The sequence below is a fragment of the Amblyomma maculatum genome, chromosome 10 (genome assembly GCF_055883805.1).
Source record: "Amblyomma maculatum isolate TAMU_Amacu chromosome 10, ASM5588380v1, whole genome shotgun sequence".
NCBI lineage: Eukaryota > Metazoa > Arthropoda > Arachnida > Ixodida > Ixodidae > Amblyomma > Amblyomma maculatum.
In genome coordinates this window covers 41,360,573-41,374,594 of record NC_139353.1, presented here as the reverse complement: position 1 = coordinate 41,374,594, position 14,022 = coordinate 41,360,573, and the positions used below count along the sequence as shown (strand labels likewise).

General features: G+C 44.2%; 1 protein-coding gene across 3 annotated transcripts in view; it reads left to right on the top strand.

Moving 5' to 3' along the window:
• The window catches only part of sdt (MAGUK p55 family member stardust), a 55,042-nt gene that overhangs the window by 26,494 nt on the left and 14,526 nt on the right, over window positions 1–14,022 (top strand). For all 3 annotated transcript variants that reach the window (XM_084582572.1, XM_084582571.1, XM_084582574.1), the window contains 7 exons: window positions 2,827–3,002; window positions 3,752–3,937; window positions 5,356–5,584; window positions 10,220–10,416; window positions 11,068–11,313; window positions 12,946–13,021; window positions 13,719–13,900. In XM_084582572.1, the coding sequence (XP_084438698.1) occupies window positions 2,827–3,002; window positions 3,752–3,937; window positions 5,356–5,584; window positions 10,220–10,416; window positions 11,068–11,313; window positions 12,946–13,021; window positions 13,719–13,900 (1,292 nt within the window). The remainder of the gene's footprint in view (window positions 1–2,826; window positions 3,003–3,751; window positions 3,938–5,355; window positions 5,585–10,219; window positions 10,417–11,067; window positions 11,314–12,945; window positions 13,022–13,718; window positions 13,901–14,022) is intronic.

Genomic DNA, 14,022 nt, shown 5'->3' with positions numbered 1-14,022 from the left:
TAAGATGGAGGCTAACAGAAAAAAATTTTCTTTGTTGACTCGGTAATCATTCTTGTGTAGTGGCGCTACCTGGCAGGCAGATAGATCTTGTGCCATTCCCTTCACAGTTAGTAAAGATTGCTTCCTCTTCTCCTCATAATGAGCTAGTATTGTATTTCAGAGAAGTTTTCCACTGTGTTTGGCCAAAAGCTGTGACTTGGGTTGTTTAGTATTACTTCAGGTGCCAGTAAACGAAGAACTGCAGTTATTGTATAACCATAGTGGCCTTCAGAAATGAATTGTGGTAAAACACGGGGATTGGCAACATTTATTGTTGTGTGTTTTCATTGCTTTGAATGAATATGTTGCGAAGACCCGCGAATCTGTGTATGTAGCGCAGTCTTGCAAAGTAGAAAATTTAAGGTGCTTGCATGCAGTTTGAAAAAAGAAAAGAAAAATGATGGTTTGTGTAACTTGCTAATCCATGACTACTTACACTGCACAGCGAGTGGGAAATGAAAAAAATTGCTACATCACCTTTCCTTTCCCACTTTTTACATACGCCTTCAGTAAAAAAAAAAATATATATATATATATATATATATATATATATATATATATATATGCTCTATTATGCGAGCATGATTTTCTCTGAACCATCATTCCTTCTAGGCCTCATGTGAATGCTCTTGCTCCATAATGTGCGGTCTTTTTAAATTATTTAATCAGAGAGTGCTAAAGTGAGCACTGAAAAAAATTGAAGTATGCTGAGCACATTGTAGAACACGATGAAGGACACGTTTTTCATGCTTCCTGGTCGTTAAATGCATCAAAACAGCATAAATTACAATTTCATTTTAAGAACCTGTCCTAATGAAAATGTTCCAGGGTCACAAAGATGGCACATGGTAACCTTCTGAGCTTTATACACATCTTAATTCTTGCTTGCCATTATTTGTCTGTAAATGCTTTGAGAGAGGATGAGGAGGAACATTCTTGGTTGGGGAGCGTTTTTTAATGTATTGAGATCGCTGAAATTTTTTATTGAGTTTTAAATACAGACTTGAGGAATCTGACATTTCGAGGTCAAACACTATTTGGCTGCTGCTGTCGTGCGTCTGAATACACATGTGCAGCTGTTGCTCATGAGCACTTGTGGCATCCTAGCTATCTGGCAATTTGTCAGCATGCTTTGGAGTTTAGAGGAGCTGTCAAGTTAATGGAAGTGCTTTTGTGGTACGATGTGTTGTTGTGATCTTGTGTAGTCTTTTGGCATGGAGTGTTGGTAAAGGTTAAAAGGGGATTGCTGTTACAAAATAAATATTTGGCCAAGTTGTTATTGAGTATACAGCAGCACCGCATACCCAATATTGGTCACACTGAAATAACCTCTCTCTCTCCTTGAATTCATTCTACTGATGTGGAATGATGACATGTAAGTTCAAATACAACTGCCTAACTCATTCATAAGCTAAATGTGTGACCAGAAGCCAACGATTTAGTAACACTGAGCTTACAATATTAACTGTCTTTCATAAACTGGTTTAATCATTAAGTGCCATTTCTTTGTAGAAAGTACGCATTGGTTAGGGTCGTGATTTTATAAAGTTGGTAATGATTCATAGTTTACACACTGTAGGGACATGAGATGACACAGAGAGTATGCAGTACAAGCTTCGTATTCAGAGTTAGCGTTATTTTTGAATCAAGTCACCTGGCTGGTGGAAGCTTAGAAACCAGAAGTGGTAGTATGCATTCGTTTTATCCGGTTCCGATGTCTCCACCAACCTAACGAGGGTGAAAACAGCGAAAATAACATTTTTGAAAGCAACACAAACTTCGAATACAGACCCAGAGCTGTACTTGGCACTCTCTGGTGTGCTTTGTGTCTTGGCACTCTGTAAGCTGTGACATTTTTGTGCAAGATTTCCAGTAGTGCCTTGCCTTGAGGGATGCCGCGTGATTCTTTGGAAGATAACACTGACTTCACAGTACAGTGACCTTTGTGTTATGTGGTAAAATCACTGAGCAGATGCACGGTGCTGCCCCAAACCAAAGCCAGTGCCTGTTTTGCAACCATTCATATAGGTTAACAGATGATAGTGTTGCCAATCATACATGCATGTAGCTACTGGTAACACGCTGCAATCATTGGAAAGTAGTAAACTGAGTTTACAAGACAGGCAAAAAGAGAGCAGAAAAAGGACAGTGGATAGTGCTTGTCCCATGTCTTTCTGTTGTTGTGGTTTCTTTATAAATGTGCGTTAGCACTTTCTGAATCTGTGAACCGTCTATCCTGTTTGCAAGTTTTGTTGAGACGCTGCAGTGAGTTTTCATTTTTGCATTTCACGGGGTCCTGTGCAGTTAAAGCAGTAAATTGAGTTTACAAGGCAAGCAACAAGAGAGCAGAAAAAGGACAGTGGATAGTGCTTGTCCCATGTCCTTCTGTTGTGATTTCCTTATAAATGTGCATTAGCACTTTCTGAATCTAGGAATCGTCTGTTCTGTTTGCAAGTTTTGTTGAGGCGCTGCAGTGAGTTTTCATTTTTGCATTTCACGAGGGCCTGTGCAGTTGCTGTCACAAGTGGCATGAGAGCGAGCTAACCTTGCACACTTGCACTATACTATTGTTAATGCTAGGGCAAGTGCAGTTTCAGCCTAAATGGCATGACAGGAAAGATGGGAAAGTCGTCGTCACGATGCAGATGTCAACTTTGCATTTAGAGAGCTACAAATGATCGCCATCTACTGCAGTATACTTTCCAGAATAAGGGCTGTCATACAGTGGAATAGCGCTGCTCATGTGAAAGTCTTTTTGCATTTGTGTGTCCTTCCTTCACCACACAGGAGAGTCGGGTTTTCCCGAGGGAGGTGCGGCAACCTCAGCCAACGGGCACGCAGCCTCCGCTGTCGCAGACCAAGAACTCGAGCTGACCCAGCAGCTGCCAGAACTCATGCTCACCTCACCCAACCCGCCCGTGCCCACACCCCGAAAATCGCTCTCCCCACCTCCCGGCATGAAGGTGCGAAGTGCTTGTGTGTCTGTCTGCTGTCTGTACTGAGTCGGAGACGACATCGACTTAGCAGCATTCTTAGCTTATCACTGACACGGTGTTATCTTTCCGCACTCTCTTTATATCAGGGAAGGCCTCCCCCCCCTGTTTGCGCTGTCTGACAGCGATAAAGCTGCAGTCAGCTGCTGATCCTACAATTTAAACACTACATGAGAGTTCATTTGACTTGTATGCAGTGCTTGTTTGTGCACCATACTGACAATTAGTTTGTTGTACCTGGCTACTCGTTGGAACTGTTTGTAATGCATTCCACTAAAACGAAGTGGTGTGGTCCTTACACCACTGTAAGCTCGTGCATTTTATTGCTTCAATTATCAGCAGGCTGCTGAAATGTTCATAGCCCCTTTATTAAGATCCTAGATTAGAGCCTCTCCCATAGCTTGAAGTAGAACCAGGCACATATAGTTCCAGGTGCCATCTCTGATAAGTAAAGAGAAAGCGCCAAAAAGAAAAGGTTCTTAAATGCAGTCGGGCACTTGAGAGTGAAAACAAGGACAGGTAGAACTTGAGATTCGTGGCTGAGAGTTGAAGCAAGAGTGGAGGCAGGCAGCACGGACTGGGGCGGCCGGTGAAGGCTAGCTAGTCTAACGCAAAGCTAAGAAAGACAAGCGAGCCTTTGTGTTATGGCAAGAGCAGCAATGACGGGGAATGCTAGAATGCTGTGTAACTAGAGGACGACCATCTCTCTTGGGTGGCAGGGTCCAGCCGAGGTGGAGACAGGGGAGCCGCATCGCGAGATGGCCGTGGACGTGCCCGAGTCTTTTGTGGCGGTGGCCAAGACAGCGCCACGCTACCCACCGCCTCCAAGGCCTCAGGGCTCTCCCCGGCTCAATGGATCAGCTGCTCCGACGGGAGACCAGCTGGAGCGCATCCGCAAATATCAGGTAAGACTGCCTGTGTCAGCAACAGATAAAAAATAAAAAGGAAGTTTTTACTACACTTGCTCAAAACCATGTTTTAACTGAGGTTTAAATTGGTAGAGCTTAACAGGGATTGAAGGCGCACATTGTAGTTGTTACTGCACCCACCAAATTATTTCTTGTATCATTATTGCAGCTCTGTTATGGCAGATGGTGGGCAGAGGCTCTTTCCTGCTGGCCTAATTGCAGCATTTTATGGCTAAGTGGGGACTGCTGTATGGCCAGTCTGAAAGAATATGCTAATATGAAGGTAATGAGGTAGCTTATGCTGATGTTATTAAAGTTTCAGTGCTTCTAGTCTACAGTCACTTTTCATGAATTTTTGAATTATGGAATGGGTTCTTGCACACCGTAAGCGGGAGTTGAGTTGCAGGCAATTGTTGCACGTGTGGGACACGAGCCAGGTTGCCTTGTTTTCTAGTTGTTCGTGCGAAAATCTCACTATGCTCTCAGTAACTGTGACTGGTTTTGCTGCACAAAACCCACCCTGGCATGACACAGTGATCATCCTCTCAGTTTTATTCTTGCAAGTTTTTTTAATACAAATGTCGTCTTGCACTTTTCATCCAACACGTTCAAAGCCCTTGTGCTCCAAGAGACCAAGTCATTGGGGGTTAGGCTTCTAACATGATGCGCCCTTATCCCAGACATTGTGCATCTTACGTGTGAGTCATCTTATTCTGAAATAAAACCATGAGAGCTCATCCCTGCACCCTGTTTTATTGTCCATGATTTTATGCTAGAGCCTTTTTCAGCATTTTACATAAGCCAAGAGGCTAACGTTTAGTGAGAGCCACTAGCTTTTTCTGAATACGGTGACTCCTGTCCCCATTTGTTTACTGATGCGAAAAGCTGTTCAAATCGGTACATAACTATCGTATATAAACTTCAGAAGAACTCAGTTCAAAGTGCACTGTAAGATGGGGCGCAGTTTACAATTTCTATAAAAAATAAAGGGAAAAAGACAACGCTATGTAGTGATACAGCATACAAAAAAGACAGTTGAAGCCTGTGCTGTTTCATGTGTTTGTTCTGAGTTTTCATGCACAATTATTTATATGCTTTGCTGCAGTGCAGCTTTGCATGCCTGCTTTCCTTCATGTGTAATTCATACCACATGCTTTCATAAGCATTATTTATGACTTTTCATAGGCAGTTTTTTTCCCTTTGGTTGATACACTTTGTAGTCCCCTCATCTTGGCATAGAGCAACAAGGTGTTGTCTCCATGATGTGCAGGGACTTATGGTAAAGATTAGCTGTGACTGCTGTGAAAAGCCACTTTTATGTTCATGTCACTTGGGGCGTAAAACCGTGCACATCATCGTCTCACTGCTGCACTTGGACAGATAAAAGTTTATGTGACACCCGTGTTGTCCTGCAGGAAGAGCTGCGGCTGCGCAAGGAAGAAGAAGAGCGCCTGGCGCAAGAGCAGGAGTTCCTGCGATCGTCATTGCGGGGCTCCAAGAAGCTTCGCGCCCTGGAGCAAAATGCCCCTGAAGGGATCCTCAATGCTGCCTTTGAGACGGATACCTCTTCCTTCGGTGCCACTCTGCCTTCAGATGCCCGCCTCCTGCCTGTCAGCCCACATAAGCCTCCCAGCCGCATTTATGGTGAGTGTGCCCTGTTTGGGTACACCGCCCTGCACACAGTTCGCAACAGTGCAAATTACAGGCTGCTGCTAGGTTGGTATATTAGTGCGATAGCATTAGAATTCACATTCTGAGAAAAAGCTAGCATGTGTCAGAAACATTTTCTAGCATGTGTCAGAAACATTTTCTGATTGGTTAAGAGAGGTCACATTAACTTGTGAGGTCATCAATCTCTCGACCATTCAGCGATCAGGTCACATGATCTGATTGCTGAATGCTGATTAGTCAGTGGGGTGTACGAAATCACGAGACCGCATGACGTCTTCAGCATATTGACCAGTCAAGTAATTCTGTGGCCGAATTTGCAGGTGGGAGTTGTTAGTGTGTAGGCATGGCCAAGCACTGATCATTGGCAAGATGTACGACATCACGAGACCACGTGATATAGCTGAGTTGATAGACATCATCATCATCATAATTCTCATCCTCAGCCTGACTATACCCACTGCAGGGTATAGTCATAGTCACAGGGATAGACATCATTACAAGTCTAAGTGCTGATTGGTTAGCAGGGTCTGTGACGTCGTGAGACCGCATGCTGTCATCAGTCTCTTGACCAATCGGAATTTCTTGCATGGGCAAGTCACGTTGCCAAGCACTGATCGGTCTTTGGGGTGTTTGATATCACGAAACCACATGACATGACCGAGTTGGCAGGTGGCATGGACAAAATGGTGATTGATTGAGGTTGTGTGATGTCACAAAATCATGTGACATGGCCGACGGTAGCTCGGACAGTTAGCAAGTGATAAGCACGGTTGGTCGCTGAGGTGTATGAATTCATGAGACCATGCGGCATGGTCAAATTGGTAGGTGCACTGGCATTTGAGAGCACTGGCCACATGCCATGTTCGAGAGCAGGGGTGGTAGGTTGAATCCGCAACCTCCTTTAACCCTTTCACTGTCGGCTGTTTCTGACCGGGACGCACCCCCAGTGTCGGCTTGGTTTCAGAGAACGAGCATATCAGGGAACGAGCATAAAGATTTATTTTGCATTATGATGGGTATACAAATAAATTAGTCAATGTAATTTGTACATTTCAGTGTTCTGCAGGTGTTTAAATAAACATCATCATCATCAGTCTGACTATAAATGATATATGATAAAATAAAAAAAGACACGCTCAATACTTCTTCAGAGTGTGGTAGATCCTGAGTCCGAATCCGAGCTTGGCTGGTAATCAGAACCCGAAGAGCCATCGCTCCAGTCAGCTGTCGAAGGTCCCGCGCGGTCCGCCATCCGAAAGTAAGCGCGCGCGGAGGGCGCACATTCAGTGGCCAGCACAAGGGAGAGAAACGGCGCGTAGTGAAGTCGAAAGAGAAAAAGATGGAAAGAGGCTAAAACACTCGTATGCTGCTGCTGCTAACGGCAAGCTGTCCTCAAGCGAGGGCGCGTGGAGAGAGAGCGAATGCAGCAATCGAGTCGTATGTCAGTCGGAGAGAGGCAACCGCGTGCGGCCCTGAACTTACCACGCCGTAGCGGAAGCGCGACAAAGAATAAAAATAAAAACCTCCAAACCTGCCGCAGATGGCAGAACAAACTTTGAACCCATAACCGCACGCGCGCGCCGAAGGATCGCTCGCTTGAGAGAGTAGTGTCACGGAGCGACCACGCCCCCTCCCACGAGCAAAGAACGGGCGGGCGCGGTCGCACCATACTCTTCCATATATGTGTCTTATCGGCGCAGAGAGAGCATATCAGCTTGTAGAAAGACTCAACAGATGGCGGAGCAAGTCCAAGCGCGGTAGCTTTACGGTGTGGCGCGAAGATTTGAACGCAAGATAGAATACGTACGGGTACGTTATTGACACTGCGGGGAGGAAACGCGAATGCGTACCGGTACGTTCGTGACAGTGAAAGGGTTAAGTGCTGAGGAAACAAATAATAGATAAAAGTAAGGAGCACATTGGACTGCAATAAAAGAAATATGTTGCTACAACAGTGCTTTTACTGCTACTGTATCACATTCCACTCTTACAAGTGCCTCGAAGATGAAAATTTCGTAGATGATACATGCCATAGGCTCTGATTAATTCTAACTCACTAATTTTGATTTTGTAATTTTCCTGAACTGTAATGAGGGTTGTTACAGAATTTAGTTTTTGAGTCCTTCAGCTTTGTGTTTATTATAGGCTCTATCCAGTATCAATTTTGGCATGCAGCGGAAGGCTCCTGCATGGCAACTCTGTAACCTACAGCTGCCAAGCTGTTGTGCGACTCGAGACTAAAAGCTAAATCTGAACTCATACTAAAGGCTAAAACTGAACTCAGACTAAAAGCTCAAACTGGGCACAGAAACCAAGTATGGTTTACATACCGCCTAAGCCTGTGCCTCAAGAAAAGTGCTTTTGCTGCAATGCAGCCATAGATACTGGCTGGTGCAAGGCACGGCACGGATGCACGGCATGGGTGCACGGCACGGGTGCACGGCACGGGTGCACGGCACGGGTGCACGGCACGGGTGCAAGGCACGGTGCAAGGCATGCTCATCAATTCTTTCCAGCTTAGCCACGGTTGAGGTAGTGTATAGTGGAGCCGGTGGCATTGAAGCACCTTCCATCCTCAGCAATGCCAATGCATGTCCAGTGACAGGTCCATTCTTGTTCTGTGCCTGTGACATGGTGCAACACCGTTTCTTTTAGTGATATGCCGAGATTGGAAGGTTAAAGTATCAGCATTGCTGATTACCATCGCATATCAAGTCGAGCTTTTTTGAGAGAAACGGCCATCTGAAAATGGAGGTTTGGACAAGCATTGGGCAGTACAGGCACTGTACCGGTGCAGTCAGGATGCTCAATACCTCAAAGAGGTTGTTAATTTGTATGGAGATCAGTTCTACTTAAGAAAATTTATATTGCATGAAAAATGAAATGGGATAGGATGTGCGTTGATTTATATTGAAATCAATTTTTTTTGTCCACAAAGGTTATTCAAAGTTGGGCTTTCTCACAGCGAAATTTGTGCCTGGGTACCGCTTCTTTTCTTTTTCTTTTTTGCTGTGCGCAGTTAACTCTAAAACATGGTTGTTCTGAACATATTTCATAGTGCCAGTGGCTTGGGCATTTTCTTTATTTGTGCACAGATGTGATTAAATTTTTCACATTTGTCTAACTTCTTATGCTGATTTGGCATAATTATTGAATGACTACAATGAACAACTTTGTGAAGTCATCTGGGAGATTAAATAACTTGGTGGAAAGTGCATGAGTGTTAGGTTTGAGCATGTTTATAAAGGTCTTTATGCACAATAATACTATTAGTTTCTTCAGCCCCGCTGTGGTGGTGCTGTAGTTAGGGCGCTCAACTACTGTAACTACTGTGCCCAAGGATGTGGGATCGAATCCTGGCCGCTGCGGCCGCTTTTCTATGGAGGCGAAAAGCAAGACGCCCATGTGCTATGCGATGTCGGTGTACATTAAAGAAACCTAGGTGGTCGAAATTTCCGGAGCCCTTTACTACGGCATCTCTTATAGTCTGAGTCACTTTGGGACGCTGAACCCCATATACCAACCAATCTATTAATAGTTTCTTCGTTAAATGGCTGTTCACTTTAAAATTAAAGTTTCATATTTATTATACATATTTACTTGACAGCAGTTTTTAGAGAAATAGGTTTCAAGAAACTAGCAGCTTTATTGCACAGTTCAGTATTTTAGTTAGTTGCCATGCACAACAGACAAAATCATTCTACTGCCATTCATTCCTAAGGAAATGCTGCACAGATGATAAAAATAAGAGAACTGCAACACTGAAATGAAAGAAAGCTGTGATCCTCTCTGATCTCTCCTCTTCTTAGTGATACTACGATATACCGTGCTGTTTAGTCAGAAACCTGCGAAACCCATTATGCAGCGGCCCCATCAAAACCACGGTTTGCTCGCAATTTTTAAGGACCACAAAAAAAAAAATTGCAAATTTTAAGACTTGTGCTGCATATCTTATCTTAATTTTTTTGTTACTTTGCAGATGAAGAGCCGGGGGTTACTATGAAATGTACTGTGAAATCTAATTTTGACACCAAAATGGCCGACCATTTTTTGTTTGCCGTGTCCTCACTTGGGACAAACTATGCATAATTTGAACAAGTGTTTTGTTTTCTTTGGGGTACGGTTTGCTACGGTTGAACATAAATGAAATTATTCAGTTAGTAGAAATACCATGATATTCAGCAACTTCTAATTTCACTACTGAATGTGCTGTTTGTTGTGTCATCGAGTGGTGCCCTCACTGTGTGAAGGTGCAAATATCACTAGCTGCAGTTAGCTACGTACAGAGAATGCCGCTCATTGGTAGTGTGGCAAGCAGTGCTGCTCTCTTTCTCCTAGATTCTCCTTTTATTACACTGACACTGCATAAGCTAGAAATGTGCCTTTACAACTCTCACCATAAAATACTAGAAAGAGCGAGTGGCATAAATATGGATTAGTGACCCTTTCTACAGAGATGTCCGTAAGTAAGCTCAGCTCCCTGTTGGCCATCGGGGAATGATTTTATGCACAGAAACTTTTGTGGGTCCAGTTGAAGTTATCTTTTTTTTGCATTTGTCTGCACTCTTTCTTCACTGTTATTTGCTCCTATGGTCTTTTTACCTGCAGAAGCTCATGAGTTGGAGCAGTGCCTCAAGAGGCTGGAGCCCTTGGCGGAGCCGGGCTCGCTCTCCTGTGTTGCCGGCCTGTTGAAAGAACCGGGCTTCCAGGGGGCACTGGCTGTCAGCAACAATGTCCAGCAGGCCTGGTGCTACCAGCGGCCCCCCACCCCCGTCTGCTCCAATGCTCAGGACCTGGCCCAAGAGGTGAGTGGGCTTTTTACATGCCATGACGTGCCATTGAAGAGCTATTTGCTAACAATTGCCTTAGTTGTACTGGTTATAAAGTCTGATCGAGGCCTGCGACCAATTTCTTGAGGTCAGCAGGTAGTGGCGCTCCCATGACCTTAGCAGCTGGCTGTTGGCCGTACCTTGAAACTTTTAATTCTTCACCACATGCACGTTTTAACATTTTCGGGAAGTTCCCAATGCCAAAAATGGTGTGGTAACCCTCTAACTCTCCAACACTGGCCCAGTTCGAACATAATATTTTTTATATAAGAGTCCTCTGGCTAGCTAAGAGACCAGCACAAAGAGCCATGAATTATATTCGGCTGGGAATGACATTTGTACTGGCATGGTGCCACTAGATGTGTCCAGTCGTTATGTGCTTGCACTTTAATGTATATAAATTATACCACGGTCAGGTTGCCAGTGTTGTGTTGCTGTTGGAAGATAAAAGGATGAGACAAGAAAGAGGTCACAGCAGTACTTGTGTCATGTTCTGTTCTGTCCTGTTTATCATGTCTTTTTTTTTTCTTTTTCTTTGAGCCCTCTGGCCCAGCTGTGCACCTTGCTTAGCTTGTCTGTCATTGGCCTCCGCAGCAGAGTGCATGTCCTTTTGTGGTGCCTGTGCAGGTTCTGTCTCTGCTGGAAGGCTGTGCCTTGCCTGAGGCAATGCAGCTGCAAGACTTGCTGGGTCGGCTGGAAGTGGATGGGCTGCTACTGAGCCATGATCGCATTGCGGCCCGCTGCGGAGCGTCTCCTCGTCTCGCCCACTCTCCGCCTGGCCCGGGTGGGGCTCACGAGGCCCTGGATAGAGCGTCGCATTACTCGGAGGACAGCATCAAGATTGTCCACATCGACAAGACGAACGAACCTCTGGTGAGGATACAAAGACTGTGATGTTATGCTTTCATGAGTTGAGATAGTTCCAGCTGCTTTCGTTCACTTGTGAATGTCCTGGCAATAGTTTAATAGTTTTGGATGATTTATATAATACAGTAGTAGTATGTAAGTCTCCATGTGGTCTGGGGTATTGGAAGTCAATTGCCATGCACTAGGATCCATTTTACACAAGCTACAGTGAATCGTGCAGAGCCCCATCTTTTATGGTGACTTGGCCGTAAATAGGGCTCATTACTAGATTTTTCTTCAAAGTAAACTGCCAAGGCTAATCTAGATATCAAACTTGGCTTGGACATACATTGCCCAGGGACAGTGGCCAGAATAGATGAGCAGATTAGTGAGTGAAGGGAAAGAGGGGATACGCATCGAAGCGAAGGGGCACGGTTGCAGGGCAGTAATCCATGCCATCTTCTACACTACTCAAGTGCTGCAGGAGACGCCTGGGAGCATCTGCTCCTGCACCATTTTGCCTCAATGTATGGCTGTGCCGGATGCACGGGCACTGCATAGGGTGCTGTAACACTGCGCCATGTTGGCCCCGAGGGTGGATGGCCCCGTATATCCCTAAATAGTTTCGAATAGAGGGGTGCAAATATTAGAAATTTCGAATCGAATCGAATATGCTTGTTATTCGATTTGTGTTCGAGAAACTGTTGTTTGCAATTTTCCTAAACTCGAGAATTAACGAATAGAAATGTTTTCGAATTTACGCTGTTTCACCGCACTGTACACTTCGCCGCAACGTTTGGCTGCGTAGACTGTGCGGTGAAGCACCCTCAAAACGTGACAGGGTTGTTTTATGGATAAGAGGAACCTTTCGTTTTGTGAAAAGAGCCTTCCCAACAGTATGTGAAAAGCGAGATACTTGACAAAACTGGGAAAATTACGCATTCGGTTACGGAATTTGGTTATGGAATTCGGTTACGGAATAAATTACGGAATACGGTTTCATCGCATATGCAGACAGCTATTGTGCAGGTGTTCATGAGACAGAATTACTTTGATGCAAACAGTTCTCGGCAGTTTCTTCAGGCCCATTCGATAATTCCGAGATTTCAGTGAATTCGGACATTTTTACTGGTCCTTTGAAGGCTAGATTAATGAGAGTTTACTCTGGTCAACAGTGATATGACAGCCCGGTTTTTTGCAGGTCCTTCCTTTACAAAAACTGGTGTATGAAATTGCATAAAATTTATGCTGAATTTTTCAGTAGGGCATACACTTCTGTGCAATTCTAGTTTAATTTTATGTGCAAATAGTTTGTGCATTCTGAAACAAACAAGATGAGCAATGTTTAGTATTTTTAAATTTTAATTTCTTTTCCCCACTGATGAGATATTCGATATTCAGTCATTTTTTTCCCATGTTCATATTCAACTCCTATTCGCAAATTTAAATATTCACACACACCTGGTCTTGAATAAATATTGTGATTGTGATCACAGTGAGTGGCATCAGCTTGTAATTTTGGGCTTTACTGTGACATCTAAATTTGTGTTTTCATATGCAGAGTAGGCTGTGTATTTATGTTGAGGACTGCACACATGGTAACAATTTTTTGACACAGCTTGATAACACACCAGCATTTTCCTTTTTTTTTTCTTGAAGGGTGCTACTGTTCGCAATGAAGGGGAAAGTGTCATCATTGGACGAATCGTCAAGGGAGGTGCAGCTGAAAAGAGCGGTAAGGAAATTCCTCTCTGACACCTTCAAAGTGTTCAAAGTTGGAAGGTCCCTGTTCGAAGTTAGTAGCATTTGAATATCATGACTTGTGTATGCAGTTATCACTTGTATTCCAGGTTTCAGGTGTACCTGGTCCAGAATCGGGTGTGGGTGCACTTTCCGACCCAAGCCGAAACCTTATTACAATTTTGCACTACAATATCCACATGCAAATTTGAAAGTGAATATTGTTGGCAGCATTTTAGAAGGCATTACAGCTGTAATATCTATGCTTTTAATGTGGCCAATCTGTCAGTGCCTTGCTCATGAACTGAACTCCCACTTTTGCTGTGATCTTGTGGCTGCTACAGCAGGACATCTGAAACACATTCCTAATTTGCTACCTTTTTTTTTTCTTATGCAAATTTTCATCGTAACTTATTTGCATTTTCCTTAGATCACTCCACTTGATTACGCTGACTACTTCATGACTATAACGAGTGCGTGGCTCTGCTGAGCCTTCGGCTCATGCAGTCATAACAGACAATGGCCATAAATTTACTATGGTGCCTTCCGTTGATGGTGGCAGTCTAGTTGTTTCCTTAGGCGTGCTGTATTTAGTACCTGCGTCATTCATTGTGATCATGAAATAGCTGGGGGTATATTCTGAATTCAAAGGAAAATGTTGGCTTCTATGTGTTGTGTGTCTGTTTCTGCAGGACTATTACATGAGGGTGACGAAATCCTGGAAGTGAATGGCATCGGCATGCGTGGCAAGTCAGTGAACGAAGTCTGCGATCTGCTGGCTACGATGACTGGCACCCTCACGTTTCTGATTGTGCCGTGCAACCAGGAAACAGTCACACCCCGCTCCACAGACGCAGGGATGATCCATGTCAAGGTGACCGCAGATTGTGTGCACATAGGTTCACAGAAGAGATGAAACAGAAATACTTCACACTTATGTTGATAACGATCCAGGGGAAACAAAATTTGCTGGCCCCCTAGGAAATAAGTTGGAGA